This window comes from Acomys russatus, chromosome 29, assembly GCF_903995435.1.
Source record: "Acomys russatus chromosome 29, mAcoRus1.1, whole genome shotgun sequence".
Lineage (NCBI taxonomy): Eukaryota > Metazoa > Chordata > Mammalia > Rodentia > Muridae > Acomys > Acomys russatus.
In genome coordinates this window covers 40,151,569-40,175,462 of record NC_067165.1, presented here as the reverse complement: position 1 = coordinate 40,175,462, position 23,894 = coordinate 40,151,569, and the positions used below count along the sequence as shown (strand labels likewise).

Below are 23,894 nucleotides of genomic sequence, written 5' to 3'. Positions count from 1 at the left end.
CTGGACTCACTAAAGAACTCATTAGATTCCGTGAGGGCAAAATGATAGCAGTTTTGTGTACTAGTTTCTCTCCTGTGCAGTGGTTGGCTTGTAAGTTCTCAGTGACGCAGTGGTGGAGACTAAGCAGCATGTTTCGGCACTCTGACACCAGTGCTGAATAATCCCTTCTTGGACAAAAATACGAACTTTGACCCTTACCTTTCAGCATATGCCAAATTAGAAAGATAAATTTGTAAATTTTCTAGAAAAACATCCCTATAACATGGAAGTGTATGAAGATTTCTTAATTAGCTCAGTAAAAGAAAAAGTGCCATACCAAATACAAACTCTTATTCATGGAAAAGCAACACTAAGAAAGCAAAGGGAGGTGCCATATAAGAGGCTAAAATGCTTATCTGACAGAGGGCTTGCTTCTGGAGTCATTAGAAAACTACCACAAATCGGGGAAAAAGGCTGGTAACTCTATTTTCAAAAGTGTGCAAAGACTTGGACAGGTACTATGTTAAAGAACATTTCTAAATGCTTAGAAGGCATATAAAAAGATGCCCAACTTTTCTTCCCAAGGTGTAATATGATTAAACTACAGCAGCTCAGCATAATACACAGGACATCAGAGTGAAAAGCCTGGGCCACGGGTGATGGCGTGCCTTAATCCCAGCACTGGGGGGGCGGAGGTAGGTGGGTCTCTGTGAGTTGGAAGCCAGCCTGGTCTACAGAAAGAGTCCAGGACAGCCAGGTCTATCGCCTAGAGAAACCCTGTATTGAAAAACAACAACAACAACAAAAAGAAAAAGAAAAAAAGGAAGAAAGGAAAAAGGCTGAGGATACTAAGTGTTGACAAGAACGTGGAGCAACTTTAATCTCATGTGTTGCTGAGGGTGAGGCTGTTTGAAAACCTGGCACTTTGTGCCAGTTAAGTGTTTGTTCTGTGACTTACAGCTGTTCCATCACTAGACATAAACCCAAGAGAAACGAACCCGTCAGTCCATAAAAGAAATGAACAGGATGCAAACTGTCACTTTGTTTAAAGGGCTCAAACCTGGGGGGGAAACGCCCATCAGCAGAAGAGCCTCTACTTTACAGAACAGACTCACCAGGGGAGTTATACAGCGTGGGAAGGGAATCAATTACTGCCTGACAAAATGCATGAAGGCTGAAAAGCCCCACTAGGAGGGCTGTGGAGGTAGTTGGTAGGGTGCTTGCCTGGTATGTAGGAAGTCTTAGGTTCAGTCTCCTGCTCCATGTAAAAATAGGCCTGGGGTACACAGGACCCTTTCTCAAAAGAAGCGGAGGAAGAGGACAATGACAATGAAGATGATGACCACGGTGACAATAATGACAATGACTTCCACCAAAAGCAGGGCTTGTTTTTGTGATGTCAAGAATAGGTGCAGTTAATGCTGATGCCTGGGTGGCAAGGTGGTGCAGCAGGCATCAGGACCTCCAGGCATTAGGGTCTGGATTTGGTCCCTTGAACTTGCTTGGTGGCGGAAGAAGAACCGATGGCTGCGGTGGTTCTTGACCTACACACTTGTCAAGTGCACCTCCACACATGTACTCATATATGCAATGTTTGTTTAAAATAATGATTGTTTAAAAAAACAAAAAAATTTAAAGAGAAACTGTTGATCAAATTCAAGGTGAGTACCCTGAAGGAGCTTGCAGACTGCAAAGAGCAGCATGTGGCATGCTGGGAAATGCTCCATGTCTTAGGGTTTCTAATGCTGTGTTAAAACAGTGTGAACAAAAGGAAGAAAGGACTTTATTTCAGGTTAGACTCCATCTCTGAGGGCAGTCAGGGCAGGGATCTGGAGGCAGGGACTAAGGCAGAGGCCTTGAAGGAATGCTGCTTCCTGCCTTGCTCCTGTAGCTTTCTCAGCCTGCTTTCTGATACATATAGGAGTTGGAGTTCTGAGTTGGAACAACCACATGGGCTGGGCCCTCCCATGTCAAGCATTGATCAGGAAAATGTCCCATACACTCGGTGGAGGAACTTTATTAGTTGAGGCTCCTCTTCCCAGGTAGCTGTAGTTTGTGTCAAGGTGACCAAAAAAAAAAACAAACAAACAAACAAACAAACAAACAAAAAAAAAACCCAGGACTGATAGATTTATTTGATTTTATGTTTCTGAGTGTTTTGTCTGCATGCATGTGTGTGCACCTTGTACATGCCTGGAGGTCAGAAGGGCGGCATGAAGAAGGCGTGAAGAGGGCATTGGCTCTGCAGGAGTGGCTGTGAGCCGCTGTGTGGGTGCTACTAACTGAACCGGGAGCCTGCGAAACAGCAACAGGTGCTCTTAATTGCTGGACCATCTCTCTAGCCCCTGGTAACTCAATATTTAAACGTGTGCAAAGGACTTTGCACATGTGTTTGTATTTGTACAAATTCCCCACGCTGTTGCATAAGATTGGTATGCTTTGCATATTTAAATGTGAATGTTCTCAATTTTCAAAAAAAGAAATCAAGCTAACATTACTAGAATAGAATAAAATAGAATTTAGAACTTTTGGTTTGGTTTGGTTTGATTTTGAGTCAGGGTCTTACTATGTAGCCTGGGCTGGCCAGGAACTTGCTATTTAGACCAGGCTGGCCTTCAAGTTCAAGAGAATATTCAAACTACATTCAGAGTTAACAGAGGACCAAATAGGCAAAGGTCAGGGAAGAAAATAAACAATTGGGTAGATGAACATCACACACACACACACACACACAGAGAGAGAGAGAGAGAGAGAGAGAGACAGAGAGAGAGACAGAGAGAGAGAGAGATTAACACTCACTCTCACACACAGAGACACAGAGACACACACTCACTCTCACACACAGACACACACAGACACACACACACAATTTAAAACCCAGTGAAACAAAGAAAAAACAGGACAGTTTGTTCATAAGTAAGACACATACTTAAAGTGAAGGAAAGTTGAAACAAAGAAGGAGAGCAGTAATGCAAACCAGTGGATGAAGAAATGGCCTCACTAATGCATGTAGGCTACAAGCTCAAGGTAACAAATATTTGAATGAGTGAAAAGCTGGGGTTGGAGAGGTGGCTCAGTGGTTAAGAGCATGTACTGCTCTTCCAGAAGACTTGAGTTTGGTTCCCAGCATCCATATCAGTTGGCTCGCCACCACCTGTCTCTCCACCTCCGGCCTCTGCAGGCACCTCTACTCATATGCACATACACTCATGCACACAATTAAAAATAACCAAAACCTCTTAAGAATAAAAAATCAGTTTATTCTGTTAGAAAATCTGGTCCACCTACAAGATAAGCCGTCACTGTGAAAGTGTGCATGTTTACAGTACTATGTCAAGTGGATAAGAGCAGCAGCTGTTTGAAACAGAGCAACGTAGAGCCACATAACCGGTGATATTAACAAGCTGCAAGATTTAATAAACCATCAGGCAAGGAGGTCATGGGAAGTAACTCGATAACAAAGAACAAACTTGGTTTTGTATTAATAAATAGAATTTGGTACACAGAGAACAGACGATTTAGTTGTTCAGCAGTGTTGGTTCACTTATAAGAAATTATGTTATTTGTTCACTGAGAAAAATATCCCAAGCCCAAGAGGCCGAACTCATACTATCCCCCTTCTTCACCATGAGGCACTAAAACAGAAACCTATAACCAGAAATCCTGTGAGAAAAATCTGGACCCTCACAAAATTTTAAATGCAGCTCTTTTCGTTTACCTTGTTAGGATTTTTCTAATGTCTTTCTCTTGGCTTCTTGAGATGAGTCCTTAATTTATTTTCATCCTTGTTTTTTATTAAGAGGAATGAGAAAAAATGGTCAGTAGCACTGCCTGATGTAGTCCCTCAGAATAGATTCCTGAGATGAGGAAGTATTGACTCACAGGCTCAAAACTCCACACACACAGCCATAATTTCCCAAATAGGGCTTCCCAGTCCCTCTTGGGAGTGAAAGGCTCCCTCACTTTCTTGCTGTGAGTGGCCACCCAAAAGCAAGCTTCCTCAGACTGCCTTCGTTTGCTTGTATTCAGTACTGAGTACACAGTACCAGAGGTAGGCTGGTTTATTTGAGTCAGGGGCCTCGTGGTGCCCAGCCTTGCCTCAAACTGTGTAGCTAAAGCTGTCCTTGACCTCCCGACCCTACTGTCCTCTCTTTACTTCCTGATTCTACCATCACACCTGCACATCACTCTACACCAGTACAAATGCTCATATCTCAGAAATGTTTGCTCATCCCTGCCCCACACCTCACCCCTGTTTGTTTATGCTGTACTTACTGATCTTTAAAACATTATTTGTACGTGCTAGCATGTGTCCTGGTTCGTTTTTTGTTGTGGTGATAAAGCACTGACAGAGGGCTGGAGAGACAGCGTTAAGGACACTGCCTGCTCTTCCAGAGGACCGAGGTTCAGTTCCCAGCACCCATATGATGTGGCTCACAGTTCTCTGTTGGAATCTGAGGCCCTATCAGTTTCTGTAGGAACACACATGGTGTACATACACACATGCAGGCAGAACACTCACACATAAAATCTAAGCCAACAACTTGAAGAGGAGAGAGTTTATTCCAGAGTCTCACAGGTCACAGTCTGTCACCGGGGGAAGGCAGAACAGGGACTCAAGGCAGGGACTGAAGCAGAGGCCACGGAGGATGGGACCTGTGAGTCCCAGGGTCAAGCTCAGTCATTAGGCTTGATGGCAAACGTCTTTACCCACTGAGCCGTCTCTTTGATCTTGCTGGTTGCTTTTTAAATGCCCGTTTAATATCAAGAATATTAATTCTTTGTCATGTTTGTAAACATTTTCCCCAGTGCCTTTTGCATTGCTTAATAAATAAAATTGATTATTTCACCCAATCATATTCATCAATTTTCTGATATTTTTTATGTTAAGAGCTTCCTTCTATAATTATTTTTTAAAGATTTATTTATTATTATACAATGTTCTGCCTGCACGTACACCTGCACACCAGAAGAGGGCATCAGATCACATTGTAGATGGTTGTGAGCCACCATGTGGTTGCTGGGAATTGAACTCAGGACCTTTGGAAGAGCAGGCAGCGCTCCTAACCTCGGAGCCATCTCTCCAGACCCCTTCTATAATTGTTAAACAGTCATAATAATTACAGTAACAGCTAACATTTACTGAGGCCTGGTCAGATGAGCAATGAGCACATCACCCTTTTGAGTTGAGAGTTATCTTTATTTTGGTTTGATTTTTAATCTTCTTGCAATTGAGAAAAGAAACTAAGAGTGGTTAAGTAGTTTGTCTGTGAACTATTTCCCATATTTTATTTTAGCTTTTATGACTTTCAAAAAATATCTATCTATCTATCTATCTATCTTATATACAGTGTTCTGCCTGCATGTGAGCCTGGACACCAGAAGAGGACACCAGATCTCAGTATAGATGGTTGTGAGCCACCATGTGGTTGCTGGGAATTGAACTTAGGACCTTTGGAAGAGCAAGCCAGTGCTGTTAACGTTTGAACCATCTCTTCAGCCCAATATATTTAACTTTTTGAGCTAAAATCTATGAAGTAGTATAGGTGAAGCTCTGTGAAGCTCCTTGCAAACATTTTCCAAGACTCTCTTCAATGAATAAGTCATTTCTTTGTCATTCTTCTTTTATCATATATTAAATTTTAATGTATAACAAAGTCTCTTTCAGAGACATTCATTCTGTTTTTGTTGACTTGAACACTTTTACATGGGCCACTGTGTTTTAATTGTTATGCCTTTATTATACATTTTAATATGAATAAAACCATCAGGCCCTCAAAGATGTTCAGCCTTTTGGCTTTCAGGGAAGGTGGAGAAGCTTGTGTCAGAATAATATTCCCAGCCATGACAAAGTTGAATTTTGGAAAGGCAGTATATCTAAAACAGTGAAGGTACTGAAAAACCTCTAAAGGCAGCATAAACTTGATTAGATTTGATTCTGGAAGGTGGAGGGCAATCTGAGAAAGCCACTTCTGTGGGGCTTTTTCCTGAGGCATTCCCTCATCCATCTGAGTGAAACAACAGAACTCAAGCAGAAAGCTGTGCTATTGATCTGAGGAACAGAACGAGGTGGGGTGGAGGCGGGCGGGGGCCCAGGCTAGTGGGTGGCTGGACTTAAAGATGGAAAGTCAAGTGAGAGAGTCATGAAGGCGGTAGCCCCAGTTGTGCATGTGCAGGCTCATCTGCCTCATGAACTTCCTGTGCACAGCGGAGGCACCACAGCTTCCAGCAGAGATCTCAGTGCAAAAGAGGCAGGCTCTCAAACCCTGTGAGGGACACTTGGGCAAATACTGTCTCCAGGACTAAGGCTGAGCTGGTCTTTCAGAAGAGAAGCCAGGGCCTCACCTGTTGCCTCAATTTTCTTAACCAATATATTTTATTACAACTTAATAACTGAGTGTACGTCACTTATAACCCGACTAATCAAAACACTAGGAAAAGAGGATTAAGGAACACAATAACAAAACCATGAGGATAGCAGTTCCAAGGAGCAATTCTCCTGGCGTGAGCCACAGGATTTCTTCTGCTGGAACCTGGAGTAACCAGAACCCGGAACCTCAGCAGGAGCCAGAGCCCTGAAACCTTCCCTAGAGCGGTTCTCTCTAGGAGTGTTTCGAAGTGGAGCGATGAACAGCCAAAACTATCAGAAGTCTCCAAAAGGCCCCTCCTCCAGTTCTGGGCTCATTTATATATCTCCTCCCACAGTCTGTTCACGGGATCTTTTCACCTGGCAACAATCAAGCTCCAGCAGGTGGTGGTTGGTCGTCTAGTGGATTAACCTCATCTGTTCTCTCACAAGACCATTCAGGTCCCACTCTTGGGATCGTAACAAAAACAGGTTTATCTCTCCTTTACTCACCAACTTTCCTTCATTCAAAATTAGAATCTCCTGGAAGGGAACAGAATCACACAATCCTTTTGAAGCATAAAAGCCTTTTGATGTTACTTTACATACCTAAGACTGACAAGAAACTTGAAAAATGTTTAAAAATTTTCATAAAAGGGAGTGAAAAGGTGAAATTTAACTAGGATGGGGGCCAGTGAGATAGATGACTCATTGCAAGGTGCTCACTGCCAGGCTTGATCCTCAGGGCCCACATGGAGGGAGGAGAAGATCAACTCTTTTACATTGTTTCTAACCTCTACACTTGCACCCAACACATATACACAGACATGGAGAATAAATTCACATTAAAAAAGAAAACCGATGGTCTGAGTTTGGCGGCAGATTGGACATAACAGAAGAAAGGCTCGGCAGTCTTGGAAGACAGACAGACCAGTTGAAAGCATACACAGCAGCCGGGCGTGGTGGCGCACGCCTTTAATCCCAGCACTCGGGAGGCAGAGGCAGGCGGATCGCTGTGAGTTCGAGGCCAGCCTGGTCTACAAAGTGAGTCCAGGATGGCCAAGGCTACACAGAGACACCCTGTCTCGAAAAACCAAAAAAAGAAAGCATACACAGAGAAAGTACACAGGAGAAAAATAGATGGGGCGTGCAGAACTAGATACTGCTCAAAGTCAGCGTGATTTCAGTCCCCCAAAGGAGAGAAGAGTGAGGCAGAAACAAATTATGAAAAGTTATTGGCTAAGAGTGATCCCCAACTGTGATTCAAAACAAAACCACGTGACCAGCAGCCCGGAAGTGTGACTGAACATGAGCAGGACACACATGTGTGTTTAGTACATTTATTTATTCTGTGTGCCTGGGTGTGGAAATCAAAGGACACCTTGCGAAAGTCAGTTCTCTGCGGGGATGGAACTCGTGTCCTGAGACTTGGTGGCAAGCACCATTTCACCTGCCTCTTTACCATTTTGAGGACACTATTCAACGTCTAGTGGGCTGCATAATTTCTGATTTTGAGGCAACCATAGTTCTGGTCATTGTTCCCTTTGTTTTTTGTGTGTGTGTGAGGGGGGGAGTTTAGGGTTGCTGAGGCATAAGGCTTGCACAAACAAAGTACATACTGAGCCACACCTGACAAGCAGAATGACACATCCAAGCAAGACATTGGGAGTGCTGAACTGAATTGTTCTAGAAGGGAGGAACATAATGAATAAATTAGCCCCAAACCCTTGCCTCTACTGAGTTTACTGCATTCCTGTGGCGAGGAGGAAGGAGACAAAGTAAACAGGTAGAATGCGGGTTTAGTGTGAAGAGTCAGGGCAGCAGACTTCTTCGGAAGACGCATTTTAAAATGGAATGATCAGGAAAGGCCCCTCTAAAGTGACATTTTGAGAAACACTTGAAAAAATGAGGAAGCAAACCTCATGAATTTTTAGAGAGAAAGAATTCTATGAAAAGGGAAGGTCTTGTACCTGAGGGTGGGAGGGGGGAATCGTATCTAACAAATTCCAGGAAGAGAGGGAAGCCTGCTGTATGGGCAGGGTGGGCAGCAGTGAGAGGCAGGGTCGCTGCACGAACAGACCATGTGGTGGGTTAGGAGACAGTAATCCCTCCGCGGAGTTTGGACTTATTCTCAAAACACTGGGGATCATCAGTTTCAGGCAGAGGAGTGATGCTTTAGTAGGCTCAGCCTGGCAGCCATGTTAGGAATAGACCATTGGTGGTACGCACCTGTAATCCCAAGCACTTGGGAGGCAGAGGTAGGCAGATGTCTGAGTTTGAGGCCAGCCTGCTCTAGAGAGGAGGACGCTGTCTTTAAAGATTAATAATAGTAATAAAAACAATACTACCCCCAGTAGAAAGACAATAATTGTTATTGCAGAGAAGATCTGATGTTCACTAAAAAGAAAAAAAATAGATAGCAGAAACAACCCCCCCCCCAAGTTATTTAATAACTAGAAAAGAGAAGATAGTGACTGTATAGTCAGAAGCCATTGTAAACCACCATAAAAGACAAGTCAATAGACAGGGAAACACACCACAAAGAAGGCAGAGAAAGTGGAACTAAACTAGGCCAAAAGGAAAACAAATCATAAGATACAGATAGAAGCCCTCAAAAATCAACATTTATACTAAATGTAAATGGATAAAATACTGTATTAAAAGCAAACTTTGTAGGTTGGTAGTAAAAATGTTTGCTTGCCTAGCATGGTGACCTGAATTTGCTCTATGTAATGGAAGAGAGAATTGGCCAGTTGTCCTCTGACCTCCACAGGCTCATGCTGCTACCACCACCACCATCCATTAAAGAAATAAATGTTAAAAACAGGTTTGCCAAGATTAAGATAAAAAAATAAATATCCTCCATTTAGCGCTGTTTGCATCAGACACAATTTTTTGTGTGTGTGTTTTTTGCTTTTTGAGAATAGGTTTCCCTGGGTAGCCCTGGCTGTCCTGGAACTCACTGTGTAGACCAGGCTGGCCTCAAATGTAGAGATTCACCTGCCTCTTCCTCCTCAGTTCTGGGATTAAAGATGTGTACCACCCTGGCACTAATTTTTAATTTTTAAAAACATTTTTAGGTTTGAGACAGTGTCTCACCGTTTATCCCAGGTTTACTTGGAACCCACTATATAGCCCAGACTGACCTTGAAATCACAGCGGTCCTCCTCCTGCCTTCAGGCTCCCAGGTGCTACCACACCTGGATCAGACACATAAGGATTAAAAATAAGTATTGGAAGGAGAAAACACCATGCAGACACCACAAAAAACCTAATACTAATCTCAGATATGATGGACTTAACAGTGAAGTCAAAGGAAGTGACCTCAGAGGGAAATGAAAAGATGACTGTGACCAGAGACAATCATACTGGAAATATGTCTAGACCTAACAGCAGAGGCTTAGGATACATAGCCAGGAATGAATGGAACTGAAGGAAAGACTGGACAGCGCGTCACTGTGGTGGCATTAAATGTCCTCAAGCCAACCAAGATTGTAATACACACTTGACAAACTTACCATGTCAATACAGTATCTGGTAAAGATACTGAGGCTTCTACCAATAGGTGTTAGACTTCAGCCTGGGGCTCCTGAGGATATATACCATACCAAACAAATTGCATCCAAGGTCTTTTTTGTGGTGTTCTTTGTAAAAGGAAGTGTTCAGTAGGAGAACATTTCCTGTATAGATCATGGTTCCTCCTGTAACACACACCCAGAATGGTGGCACTCAGTAGTTGTGCTCATGTGGCATGTTCTATGAGAACATATTAATTAACTTTATTTAAGATTTATTATTTGAAGTGTGTGGGTGGGTGGGTGGCTCTGTGTGTCTATGCAAATGAGCACATGTACTCATGGAAGCCAGAGGAACTGAACTCAGGTCCTCTGCAAGAGCAGTATGGACTCTAACTGCTGAGCCATCTCTCCAACTCCCTATTAACTAATCTTAATTAGTTAATAGGGCACACGCCTTTAATCCCAGCACTCAGGAGGCAGAGGCAGGCGGATCGCTGTGAGTTCAAGGCCAGCCTGGTCTACAAAGTGAGTCCAGGATGGGCAAGGCTACACAGAGAAACCCTGTCTCGAAAAACAAAAACAAAAATAAAAACAAAACCAACCAAACAAAAAAGATAGAAAATTGTGTATAGCATACTGTCATATATGTACATATACATATACATGCCATATATACCTGTGTCCATGTAGTTACATGTGTAAATACATATGCTTTTTACATAAAAGCTAGTGCCTGTGGTTTCTTTCTATTTTAATGATTCATTATTTATTATTATGTATACCTGGCTCTGCCTGCATGTACACCTACAGGCCAGAAGAGGGCGCCATATCACATTACAGATGGTTATGAGCCACCATGTGGTTGCTGGGAATTGAACTCAGGACCTCTGGAAGAGCAGCCAGTGCTCTTAACCTCTGAGCCATCTCTCCAGCCCCTGTAATTTCTTTGAAATGATGTAACTATGTGATCTGTGGCAGGAGAAGGGAACCTGCATTTCACTGCAACCCTTATGTATTATTAGAATTTTGTACCATGAGAGTTAAGAACCATTATAAAAAATTCTTAGAAGGCCACTGAGTAAAACTTCATGCACCCACACGTAGCAGTTAGCATTGTGGTGTCGCATGTGCCTGCCAAGAAGTGTGGGAGAGACAGCCTGCACCAAGGGCCTCAGACTGTGAGGGCTGATGGGAATGGCGTTATGAAGGGCCAGTAGATTCAAGTCTCTATCCCTCATGCTTACTGTCAGGCTAGGCACCCGTGTCAGAGAGAGTGACCGGCTCTGCCCTCACTGTCTATATGCAGTTGCCTTTCTTTTTTCTCCTTTCTGAGTCAGGGTCTCACTATATAGTTCAGGGTGCTCTGGAACTCATCATGTATTCCAGGCCAGGCTCAAATTCCAGGCAGTCCCTCTGCTTCAGCCTCTGGAGTGCTGGGATTACAGGCATGAGCTACCATGCCCAGCTTCATTTTTGTAAAGTTGTGTGCGTATATAGGGTTTCGCATCATGTTTTGAGATGCATGTGGTTTATATATATGCCAATCAAGATAACTTACCTGTCTCCTCAAAGAATCATTTCTTTATGGCGAGAACATTCAGTAGCGTCTCTTCCAGATTGAGAACATATGCCGTATGTCAGCCTTACCTGAGATGACCACTGTGCCTCCCTGCCTGACTAAAAGCCCATCGATCAGCACAGAAGTCTGTGTCTTGTACGTCACTTGGGTCCCCTTTGCACTGACTATCCTGTTTTGCTTTTCTTCTTTTGGGAAAATTTCTTATAAAACTTTGCTGTTGAAAATGTGCTATGTCAGGTGCAGTGAACACAGGCTCTCCAGGATGCCCCTTCACCCTCGGGTAGTGTGGAGAGCCCCCCTTGGGGGTTGGGAGTGAGCACAGGCTCTCCAGCATGTCCCCTCACCCTGGGGTAGTGTGGAGAGCCCCATATAGGGGTTGGGAGTGGGGACTGGCAAGTCACTACTCCTATCTGTAAGACAATCTCCAGCCTTGACTGGAACTTGCTGTGTAGACCAGGCTGGCCTTTTCAAACTGACAGAGATCCACCTGCCTCTGCCTCCCCGTGCTGGGGTTAAAGCCACCGTGACTGGCTTCTATGGGATGTTGTTTGCTTGTTTGTTTGTTTCTTCATCTGTAAATTAAGAGGGAAGGGTGGAGGAAGGGAGGGAGCATGGGATAGAAATCCCCTCCAAGAACTAAAGGTTTTGTTGTTGTTTTTCCTGTTTTTTTGTTTTTTTTGTTCTGACTTCTTTTGAGTGTAAAGATGAGTTGCTGTTGCTTAAAAGGCTGCAGTGGTGGCTCAGTGGTTAAGAACACTGCTCTTCCAAAAGACCCAGGTTCAATGGCTCACAGCTGAAACTCCATTCCCAGGGATCCAGTGCCTTTTTCTGGCCTCCATGGATACTGGATGCACATGGTATACACATACTTGCAGGCAAAATACTTATACACATAAAATTAAAAGTAAAATGTAAAGGCTCACAAGGAGCTGGAAGCGACAGCTCAGTGGTGAAGAGCACTGGCTGCTCTTGTGAAGGTCCTAGTTTCAGTTCCCAGCTCCTACGTGATGGCTCTCAGACTTCTGTAACTCCAGTTCCAGAGGCTCCAGCGTCCTCTCCTAAGCTCTGCAGAGATATACACATATGGCACCCATGTGTACATGCAGCTAAAACATTCATACACATAAAATAAATAAATCTATATTTTTAAAGCAGACAACCACATGGTCTCTTCTGAAATGGGTGGAGTTTAAGTGTTGCTGAAGTGTTTATTACTTGGGCCTTCCCCACACGTTCGCAAACACTCACCAGGCCGTGGGCTTGTAAACCGCTGCACTTCCCAGCCTGTGCAGCCTGCTCCAGCTGGGCAGCCCTCTGTAACCCTGCGGAGCTGATGGCAGCCATCAGAAGAAACCCACTTCGTGTTTCCCTTCAGTGTAGCCGGGGAGGGGTGAAAGGAAAGTCGGGGGCACCGCTGAGACTGGATAGCTCTAGAAGTAGACATCACAGACGCTGATTGGAACCGCGCCCCCCCCCCCCCAGTCTTTCTTCCAGAGGTCTCAATCTGTGTAACACAGAGGGCAGCTCACTTCTGTCTTGTTCAGTAGGTATACTACTCCCCAGAGGCGCTCAATAAATTTTATAGAAAGTCCCTTCCTTATGTGAAGGCACCAAGCCTGGTGTGGCTGTTATAATTTAGGGCTCCAAGGGGATACATGTGCCTTGTGAAGTAACCTGCCAGAAACTTACAAAAATTTTTAATCTTGGTTGATTTGCCTGAGTCACTTACTACTGGGCTCTAGCCCCTATGACCCCAGCCTGTCTGCTTTGAAACTAAATCCTGACCTGCCTTTAGTTCACGCTGAAATGGTCCTCCCGTGTGCTGTGTTGGAAGAGACTTCGGAGCTTGCCTGCTGGTGTTCTAGTTTTGGCCACTAACTAACTGAAAGCTTCACCCCTGGTGGCGGCTGAATGTTCACAGCTCCTCTGTCTCCTCAGGGACCCCCTTCCTTGACATGAGGGAAGCAGCCCCATCCTCTCCTTAGACTTGTAAGCGGAAGCCTGCCAGGTCTCTGAGTCTGTAAGCTGGCGGTGAAATACACCGTGCACGGGCTTCTTATTCGGTGATTTACACCGGGAGAGGCGCCTGGTGCTATCAGCGTCCTTTCGTCTTTGTTTAGTTTTCATGCACATTTGATATATTTAAAGGGTGTTTTGTCTTTATGGTTCACTGGGATAAGGAAGTGATTGGTGCAGGTTTTGATGAGAGGTCCGAGTGCTGGGTGCAGGGATGAGAATTACATTTGTGGTTGGATATCTTTCTTTCCCTGGGTGGCAGGAGGCAGTGTTTTGCTGTTTCCGAAGCAGCCTTTCTTTCTACGGAACAGTCTTCAGAAGGATACTGAGACAGCATCCAATTTCAAGGCATCAGCAGCAACTTTTCCTCCAGTTGTATAGACTCCCCTCACTTAAGGAGAGGGGATAAGCTCTGGTCCTGTTCTTGAAATTATACATCAGGATCAAGATGGTAGGAGCCAGCCCACCTCCAGCTCCATTTGCATAAAAAACTTTCATTCAGGCCAGTAACATTTAGAACTGGTTTTCTCAAAAACTCTTTTCTTTTTTGCTGCTTAGGGAATGGTTATCATCCAGAAGAAAGTGTTTGGCTTATTTGCTTAATATTTTAACCTAGTGGATTAGACAGGTTGGGAACTTGGGGGAGGGGATAAGAGAGTGGGTGGGGCAGCCCCATAAACAAGGTGATATATAATATTTTTTTTGTTCTCCTTTTAAATAAATACCGATCAGCTTTATGTTCAGAGACAATAGGAGCCGTTGGCTTAAATTTGCAGTTTACTGTATTTATGGCTGTAATATCAAGGTGCTGCCGTCGTAATTTCATGCCCCAATGAGAAGAGCAAGGTCGAAGCAAATGCTTCCATCGGCATCTGCTAGCACACTAACTCATAAACAAGGCCCGGCTGGATCAGGTGGCACGGAATAATACAGGCTAATGAAATACAGCACAGCTTTCCATTACTGTTAGTTTTTACAGTGTCGTCATTACGTGTAATTTATGTTTAAAAAATTCAATTTTATACAAGGCACCGGGAAATAGGGGTCCACAGGTCATCCAACGACTTTTAGAGGCTCCAAGAGTCCTTATTGTACTCTACTGTGCCAACAAAATGTTAATAAAAAAATACTTTTTCCCTTTCCCCTCCCTGAACTCATTCTGAGGGAGTTGATTTTTCTTTTAATTTGGGGAATATCTTTAGCCAGCTGTCTTCCCTGCCTTTGTCACCTCCTCCTGGAATGTGCCAGGCAGATAACTAGTTGTGTTCTGAGCGAGGTGACCCTCCTCAGTCTCCAGAGTCTCAGGCGAATCGGAAATGGAGGACGGTGATCTGAATTCTGGGCCCTTGGCTGCCACCGCCCTTGGCTGTGGGCCTGGGGCTTGCCCCCCACCCCCCCCCCCACCCCCACCCCACCCCGCCCCCCGCCCCCACCCCGCCCCCATGCCCCTTCCGTTCTCTACAGTTTGATCATACAGCTCGGTCCAGACTGGAAGGTGCTGCTGGGGTTCGTTACCTTGCGTAGTTTCAAGCCGCCCTTAACCCTTCTGTCTTGGTTGGTTGCTCTGTGCGATGCAGAGGGTTAGGGTCGCCTGTCATGTTTCTGTTTTACCTCCACGGAATCAGGCCCAGAGCTGTGCCCAGCAGGCACTGGAGTCAGTGTGGAGTTGCTTGATCTGCGAAGCCCTTGTGCTGCCAGTCCCATGGAAAACAGTCAGCCAGCTGGGTACTTGGCTAGATGGTGGGCATCATGTTCACCCCAGTGGGCTTGGCCTGGTTTGCATTCTAAGAGAAACCCTGAGGAAAACAGATTGCTTATCTGCTAGGAGATAGAAATAGGCAGGTGTGACTGTCCTGAGTCAGTTCAGTGGCAGGAGAGCCTGCCTTTGTGGTTGCTGGGAGGGAAACTGCTCACTTGTTTCCTTCTGTGGAGAAGTGTTGGAGAATAAATCCTTGGCCCTGTATCTGCCCAGGGGCAACAGTGGTACTTTGAATGTTTGGAGGGAACTAAGGAAGCAGGAAAGATGCTGAGGACCTTATTCGATGGGAGGCACCATTCTTGTGCCTAGTGACAGCCTCCTGTCACTTTCCCTCTTCCCCTCCTGGACAGGCTCTCTTGTTCCTACGTCCAGTGAGAGAGAGTGAGTGAGCAGGTCTTTCTTAGAGTTATTAGTTACCAGTAATAGGTGGTAGGATGGGAACTCAAGAAAAATCACCCGTGGTAGAAGGGAAGTTACTGGAAGAAGATAAAATGCCAAGACCTAGTGGTGCCATCAACCTCAACCAAGAGGAAAGTGTAAGCCTTAGCAGGGTGAACTAGCCCCTCCAAAAGCAGAGAGGGATCAGGAGGCTTACTTGCCGCTTGCAGGATGGTGAAGTCCTTTGCTCTGTTCTGTTGAGCCATGGCTCAGTCCCATGCGTTAGATTATTCCTCACAGATAGCAATCAACTGGAAGGAAGTGTGTGTGTCTAATTTGCATGAGATTATTTAAAACAACAACAACAAAAAAGGTCTGCATTAGTCAGGGTGATGGTAAACAACGCACAGAGATGCCTTTTATAATCTAGCCTGTGCCTTGGCTTTCAGAGCCAAATATAATTCACTTACAATCGGCAGTTTCCTCTATTATTCCTTTTAACCTTTTGGATTCTGCAAGGTCTCAATCAAAGATCTGCATTGTTTATCTTGTGGGGTGGGCTAGGGCGTCTGGATGTTTATGCATGGGTCCTGTGGCAACAGCTTATCACAAAGGTAGGGTCATCTCTGACCCAGGGGCCAGTGGCTGATTAGATAGCTAGTCTTGATCAGGGAGAGGGGAGTGAACTCCACTTGGACTCCCTGCATCTCAGGTGGGCCACCTAGCTCAAAATAGAGTCCTACAACCGGCCAGTGCTGCCTGAGCTGAGGATGGGCAGGGAAGCACAGTGCCAGCCTGTGAGGACCGTCTGGAGTGAGGTGAGGGTGAGGATGCACTGTGCTTGTCACTCTGGCGGTGTTGATACTGTCTAGTTAACACTTGCAGGTCTGACCCAGGCTGTCGACAGCCGATGTTTCTACATCTCCATGAACTAGTTTCTGCCTTGTACCTGCAGGTGGGGTCCAGGGTGGCACAGGAGAAAGGAGCGAGCTTCATCCTTCTCTAAACCTTGGCAGGCGTAAGACTGAAGTTCTGAGTCTGCCAGCTGATGTTTGTAACTCTGGTTGTCACCATTCTCCAGGACAACTTTGATCTCGGCAGTCCTTACCTCCTACCTCAGGCTTTTCATCTGCTCAGTAGAGGCAGTGGCTAAGATAGCATTCCAGCTCCAAAATTACGCTCCCCTTTCCTTCCCTCCTAACCCTAACCCTTCCCTTCCCTCCCCTCCCCTCCCCTCCCCTCCCCTCCCCTCCTCTCCCTTTCCTTTCCTCCCCCTCACGCTCCCTTTTAAAAGGAAATGACTCATTTATTGAAAATAAATCAAATCCCCGACTTTCCTGGAGAACTGGGTATATCAGAATTTTAGCCAGTGTAGATTTAGAGCCTTAAATGATAAGGTGTGAGAAGCAAGAGCCTGGAAGGAAGTGCCGATGGCATTTAAACCATCGCCTCACTGGCGGGGCCTGCCGAAGTAATGCAAAGTGTGTTTTATTAGGAGAGAAATGTTCGTAAAAGCTTAGGGCCAGAGGGCAGAACAACAGGCAGAAAGTCCTGTTCCTTTAACCAGCTCCAGCTCGCAAGGCTGAGGCACAGCCTGTAACTTGCTGTATATTTCCCCAGCGTTAAACATTACCGTACTTGTTTATATTTGAAAGAGCCAAAAGGGAAAATGAGAGTGCAACTGAATGCTCCTTTTGGGAAAATTATCTTCATTTGCAGCCAGCAGCTGACAAGGCACACGATCCACCAGGTTTATAGAATTCCGTGGTGTACCAGTGACCAGCAGCCTGTGCTGACGTCGCAGATGCTGCTTCCTTCTCCAGCAGCAGACTGGGAACTGGTTAGAGCAGAGCGGTCCTCCCAGCTCTTGGGGAGGAGTGCCCCTTCCTGTTCAGGAAGAGCAGTCAGCAGTCACTGACAGGTGACATAGCCCAAGAGGCACAGGCTCCAGGGAGCTGTGTTTTCCAGTTTTGCCTGACGTGTCTGTCTGTCCTATCCCTGGTCTGGGGAGGAGAAATGATGAGAAAAGCAAGGCGTTTGTGGCAAGCTGTGGATACAGGAAGTGAGAATGCCCGTGACCAGCCCAGTCTGAGATGCTCTGTTGCTTTATCACCTGCCTAGGTGAATGCTGTGGGGTGCTCCAGCGTGCTGGGCTGACAGCAGTGGTGCTTGCTTCTGTCTAGCTCCTATGTGTGTGAAGAGGGGAAGTGCTGCTGCAGCACCAAAGAAAAAAGGTCAAAGGCCATTTTGAATAGTTGAGACACTCCCTTGACCGTTTGCGGTAGGGCATGAAAAGTCTGCGGAACGGCTAGTGTCGGTGTGATGCAGGGCAGAGCTGTGCTCTAAAGCATTAATGTGCACCATGTATTAGCCCCCAGGCACAGAGTACGAGCCACCACACTTTGAAGATGCTGATCCTCAGAACCGCCTTGTACTTCATCCACCCCTAGGGGCAAGTATACCATGCTGTGGCCTCTAATGGAGAGCTGCCGACCAGATGTGGAAAAGCTCTTGGCCCTGCTTTAAAAGCTCTGTGTTGCGGCTCCACTGGATATTGGGATTCCCGGAACAGCCTGGACCAGCTTGAGCGGTCTCTGCACACTAGCAGTGACCTCTCACCTGCTTTTCCATCCTCAGCCTTTGTACACACCATTATTTCCCGACTAGGCCCTGTGGGAATCTTGTTACAAACCTGGGCTCTACCCTTCACTCTTAGCGGTGCCTTCATCCTTCACCAGTGGTCACGCAGTCGGCCTTGGGCCCTCCGGAAATCTCGGCTCCGAGCCTGCTGGGGCTAGGATCTTGGTGGGCTTTCACTTGCCCTCCATTCATTTTTGGAAAAACCTTTCTACATGCTATAACTACTGCAGATGGCGCCCTGCGATTTCCTGATGCCCCGTGTGCAGTGTAGTTTGGAGTGTTGGAAGATTAAAAAGGAGGGGAGAGAAACTAGCCAAAGGCGATCCAGGCAGCCTGTGATAGGCTGGGGCAATAGTCATCTGGAAGCGTGGGCCTGGGCTCACTCTGATCTGTTTTCTTGTTTTATTTTCTTCTTTACATCCTATATCCCATTCATACTAATCACAGTCAGTCCTGATTTTTCTTTTTATTTCTGCATTTGTCATAAAATAAAGCAAATTATTCCCGTCTTCGGAAACGATCTAGACTAATTAGTCGTCTCACCCAATAATTAGTTTTTTGTTTCCCTGTCTGTTTTCATGCATTATTGTTAGTTTTTTCCCCTCTTTTTTTTAACACCATTACAGATTAAAATGAGCCACATTTGCAGTTGATGGTATCTGTTTTCGGGGGAAGAATGGAGAATTGCAGTACGGAGCGACTTCAAAAGCAGCAATAAACTCAAGGATAAATTAAGGAAATTGAATGAGCCACATTTGGAAGCAGTGTTGAGGCTAATATTCTGTCGCTTAAGGTTAAATTGCAACTGAGAGAGGTTCCCAAGAATCTGAATAGAGGAGGCGGTGCACTTGAGTGCGGGGGGCCTTCGTGCAGAGGAAGGCTTTGCTGAGGGTGGGGGATGACGAAAGGGACCCACTCACCTGTGTCCTCTCTTCTTCTCCCCAGGGCTGACAGATGAAGAGATTGACCTGGCTTTCCAGCAGTCAGGCACTGCTACCGATGAGCCTTCACCCTTGGGCCCAGCTGCCCCAGTGGCTCCTGTCCAGCCCCCTCACCTCATTTCACAGCCATACAGTAAGTCACCTGCTCCAAGTCCTGTTTAACCGGGACTGGGAGTCAGGACCCTGTGCCCCTCCCTCCCCAGCAACCGGAAGAGCTCGGGTTTTCCATTTGAGTCAGAAAGCTTGAGAGTTTCTCTAGGAGCAAAAATTGGCACACCCAAAGTTGTCTAGAGACAGTGTTAAGTATGTGACAAAGGTGGCAGGGGAGAACCAGCAGCCGTTTGTGTTGTATTGGGAACTTTGAGCACATGAACAGTCGGTTCTGCTGCCGCCTTCTTATCCAGTGAGTGTGAGAGTCAGTTTCCTGACATGGCATGGGGTTGGGAGTGGACTCTCCCTTACCCACGGAAGTCGCTTGTCTCTTGACTTTATTTTTTAAACTTAGTATTTATAGGGTTAGGTCAGCCTACACTCCCTTGTCCTGATCCATTGTATAGTGGCAGGTTCTCAGGGGCTTCAGATTAAATTCAGAGGTCCTTTAATGATCACCTGGAATCCTGGGCGGTGGGGAGTTTGTAGTTTTAAGTGGAGGCCGCTGTAGTAAGAGACACAGTGCGATGCATCCATTCAGATAAGAGCGTCACCTCCTCTTCAGGTCAATTAGAGAGTCTAAAATGCTAAAAAGTGTCTCCAAAGGTATGGGAAATAGCTTACATTTGTTTCTTTTATATAACTCAGCATAGGCTCTATTGTCTTTCTAAACATCTCTTCTAAAATTGTCTTCATTTTAATTGTCTAGAGGCTTTAGTTTTTTTCAAAAAGTGATTTAAAAGAGAGTTCAAGGCCAGATTTTAAAGGATGTATTTTAAAATGTCAGATTCACTTTGGTCCCAGAACACATGGTCTGAAGACCTCTTTCCTTATCAACATTTCCGCCAGGCTTACCTGCAGCTCGGCAGGGAATCACTCCCCAGCAGACACAGCCAGCAGGGTGCTCTCTGTGGTCAGGTGGGGGCTAGGCAGAGGCTTGGCTGCTGTGTGCATCCTAGGTTGTATTTGGGGAGTCCTTTTGCTTTCTAGGTACAGGTGAGGGGCAAAGCCCGAGTACACACGCCCACTTGTCTTGTCCTTCTGTGCCTGGCCTGGGCAACTGGTTCCAGGACTCATTTCTTTTTCCCAGACCAAATCCTCTCAGTCTGTTGTGTAGGCTTCTGGCTCTAAACGTACTTTCTAACCAAAGGCTAAGTAAATGTCCACACTTCGCTGAGTTGTGTTCCTGAGCCCAGCCATTTAATGGGATTTGTTGAGGACAGGCAATGGCAGCTGGGGTGCAGAATTTTCTAAGATGCACATCTGTTCTGTTCCAGCTGTTTCCTCCCATGGCTTAATACCAAACAGGTCTCTCCGTTACTTGAAAACTTCCTGCTCGGAACAAATTGTTGTGGTTGGTCACAGAGTTGGCATCAAACACGACGCGCTTGCCTGCCTTCTGGGAGTGCAGACTTAACTGAGGTTTTCTGGGCTGGGCACTAGCAGTGGTGTGTGCAGTCTCCTTCGGGATTGCAGGCTTAGGTTCTCTCAGTCTCCCAGGCCTAACAGTAACACACAGCTTCTTAGAGACAGGCGCCTTCCCTCTTCGACACTAGCATAGGAGCAGTGGGCATGCTAATTTTTACTACTGGAGTTTTCTGTTGTCACCGTCAAGCTTCGTTCTTCTTAAACTGTCACCTTGCTCCATTCAGCTCCCGAGTGACTCTGCTCTGCACTTCTGTGCTTTTGCCAAGAGGTGTCAAAACTGCTCAAAAAGGAAAAAAAAAAAAAAAAGGGAAAAAAAATCTTGATTTTGATTAATATAGAGAAACAAGACTTTGCCTGACTGATAATAAAACTGATAAATGACATTTGAATTACTTGTAGCGGTAATTTATTACATAAAATATCTTTTATTTGACATGCGATTAGTTGCTGGAAGCATCACTCAATCTGACTAGTTTAAACATGCTCTAAAATGAACCCCAGTAAAAACCAGGGCTGTCGGCTGCTGCCGTTATGAAATATACTAATCCAGGAGTGAGGAAAAAAACCTGACTTTAAATATTTAAATGATTAATTGGGTTTATATATTTTTTTTACCTCTCTAACCCCCTTAATTACAAGCAAACTCAGGGGAGTTTCTGAACTAGGTGTGCAATCTGCATGCTTATCACCGAGGTATTGTCTGCGTCTGGGAGGGATTTATGGCCTCCGCTCACGTGTGTTCCTGCTGAGTGTGTGCCCAGAACCACAACAGCCCTTTCCTTCCCATGTCTCAGCTGTTTAAGGACATTGCATCTCTAAGCCCAAGTCTAGAGAACAGATTCTCCCGGCCTAGCCCCAGATGTTCTTGTGTCGGGCGTAGGGTCTCTTTTTTGAACATACCCGGAGAAGCCAGCACATGCAGACGTTTATTCCCTGACCACCCCTGGCTTGGTGGCCATGGAGCTGCTGGGTGCCTCCTCTGCTGCCTCTGCTCACTTGTCACGTGCTTGACCTTGAAAGTTAGTGAATGCCTGTGGTGAGGAGAACATGTGGAGACCCCCAGAGCCGTGCTCGTTCAGTTCCGTGTGTAAACACCTACCGGATTCCCAGCTCAGTGTGTTATGTGAGAGTTTCAAAGCAGAATCTTTCAGAACCTTACAGGCTCTTAAGAAAAAGAGAGTAATATCAGACATTATGATTCAATGCCAAAATTAATTATACTGACAAAAAAATTCTGTAAGATTACAAAAAAGAGAAAAATTAATGTGGGCTAAGGAAGTCAGTAGGCTTTGTGAACATGGCAGGAGGTGACACTTGGGGAAACTTGGTGTCAGGTAGTGTGAGAATAAGCCAGTGTTCCTAGGGCTTCAGAGAATGTCAGGCAGAGCTAAAGAAAAGCCAGGCTAGCTTCCAGGAAGAAACCTGATACCCTGTTTCTCCTTTTGGTTTCATTCTGTTTGACTTTGAACCGGGACTCTGTGTGTGCACCCACCATCCCTGTGAGCGAGGCTCTGGGTCTTTGTCTGTGCAGAGCTGATCTGTCTTCTTTCACCCAGAGAGATGAGCACCATGGGGCTCTGGAGTATGGGCAGGGCCAGTGCAAATTTTGTGGGCAATATTGGATGCCAGCATTTATCTTTGATGGACAGAATAGCCCCTGCAAAGGCTGGCCTAGGCTTTCGCTGCCTCTTCTTAAAATAGACCAGAGATACCTGGGGCTGGTGAAAAGCTCTGAGTCATTTGATTAGGAGTCCTAAGAGAGCTCTTCTCAGTTTGCTTCTGTTACAGCTCTACTTAGTAACATGTGCTTATCCTGCTCATCTTAACTCACTGAGCAAGCACTCACTATTGAGTGACTCCTAGATACCAAGCCCTGTGCTAGACCCCAGGGACAGAAAGGTCAGTAACAAAATCCATTAGTCAGTTTTCCATTGCTAAGACTTGAGAGAGTCAACTCAGAAAGAGAAAAAGGCTATTTTGGGCATAGTGTTTCATCTGTGATTGGTACCTGTTGGGTTGGGTTCTCTGGTCGTGGGTGTTGGGTGACAGTGGCAGGGAGCATATGATAGAGAAACTGTTAGTGTCGTGGTCAGAGATGAAAGAGAGGAAGGCTCTGGGGTCCTACTTTACTCCATGGTGGCTGAAGGTCTGTGTCCCTCTAGACTTTGAAGCTCTCCCTGCCTCCTGAGCACACCTGGGGAACAAGCTCCAAACCGTAGCACAAGCCTGACCGCTCTCTCCAGTTGCTCCCATCTAGTGGGGAAGACGGTTAAGGCAGCATACCAATGCCCGGGAGTCCGGACCAGGGAGGAAGCTGGTGCAGAGGACAGGGAGGGGGTGTGGGGCGCTCCTGAGAGGAGATGCCTCGCTGACCCCATGGGTGATGGGTTGGTTCAGTGATCTGTCAGGGTGGACAAGAGTGTGAAAGCAGGAAACTACGTGATGACCTTAAGGACCTCTGAGTGATCTGAGAAGCTGGGGCATGTTGAGGAGAGGCAAAAACTGACAGCTAAGCCGTCACACTGACAGGACAGCCAGCGACATGTGATAGCATCATTTTTGAAGTTGCATTGTCTATTTGACAAAGTTGTCCTTAGACCAATGTTGAAGTCGTTTGTTATGGGGTGCGCCTGCCTGAGCCTCTCACCCGCCTGTTGTCTTTGCCCAGCAACACATTGCTTTTCTCCACGGCTGGAGCTAACTGTCCACTCCTTCAGGGCGTCTTTCCAGTGCTCCATTCTGCTCTGATAGAGGTGTCCTGTGGCTCTCGCAGCCCGCTGCTCCCTACCACACTGCATTTACGTGTTTGCTTCAGTGTCTTCCCTATTAATCTGTGAGTATTGAGGCTTAAAAAAACAACAACAACTCTGATGGCCTAAGGCTCTGATTTAGCAGGTATTTAGAAATGTTTGTTGCCTGGGTGAGCCAGGCCTGGTGACGATGACCATTTGGTCACCTGCCCAGCAGCCAGACCTTTCTCATGTTTGGTCCATGTATGCTGCTCTGGGCAGGTTATGGAAACAGTAAAGGCCCGGCTTGCTTTCAGAAGGTCACCGTTTAATGCAGATGGAAGCCCAGCATTTGGAGGACAGAGATGACTAGCCACTGCTATGCTGGGTGGCGATGGCCTTGAGTGTCCGTTCAGTGTGTAGGAAAGACA

The 23,894-nt window shown here is 45.9% G+C and overlaps 1 protein-coding gene across 1 annotated transcript in view; it reads left to right on the top strand.

Annotated features, from left to right (window-relative positions):
• The window catches only part of Pex14 (peroxisomal biogenesis factor 14), a 131,344-nt gene that overhangs the window by 86,890 nt on the left and 20,560 nt on the right, over positions 1-23,894 (top strand). Inside the window, exon 4 of the mRNA XM_051172170.1 lies at positions 19,161-19,289. Coding sequence (XP_051028127.1) covers positions 19,161-19,289 — 129 coding nt within the window. The remainder of the gene's footprint in view (positions 1-19,160; positions 19,290-23,894) is intronic.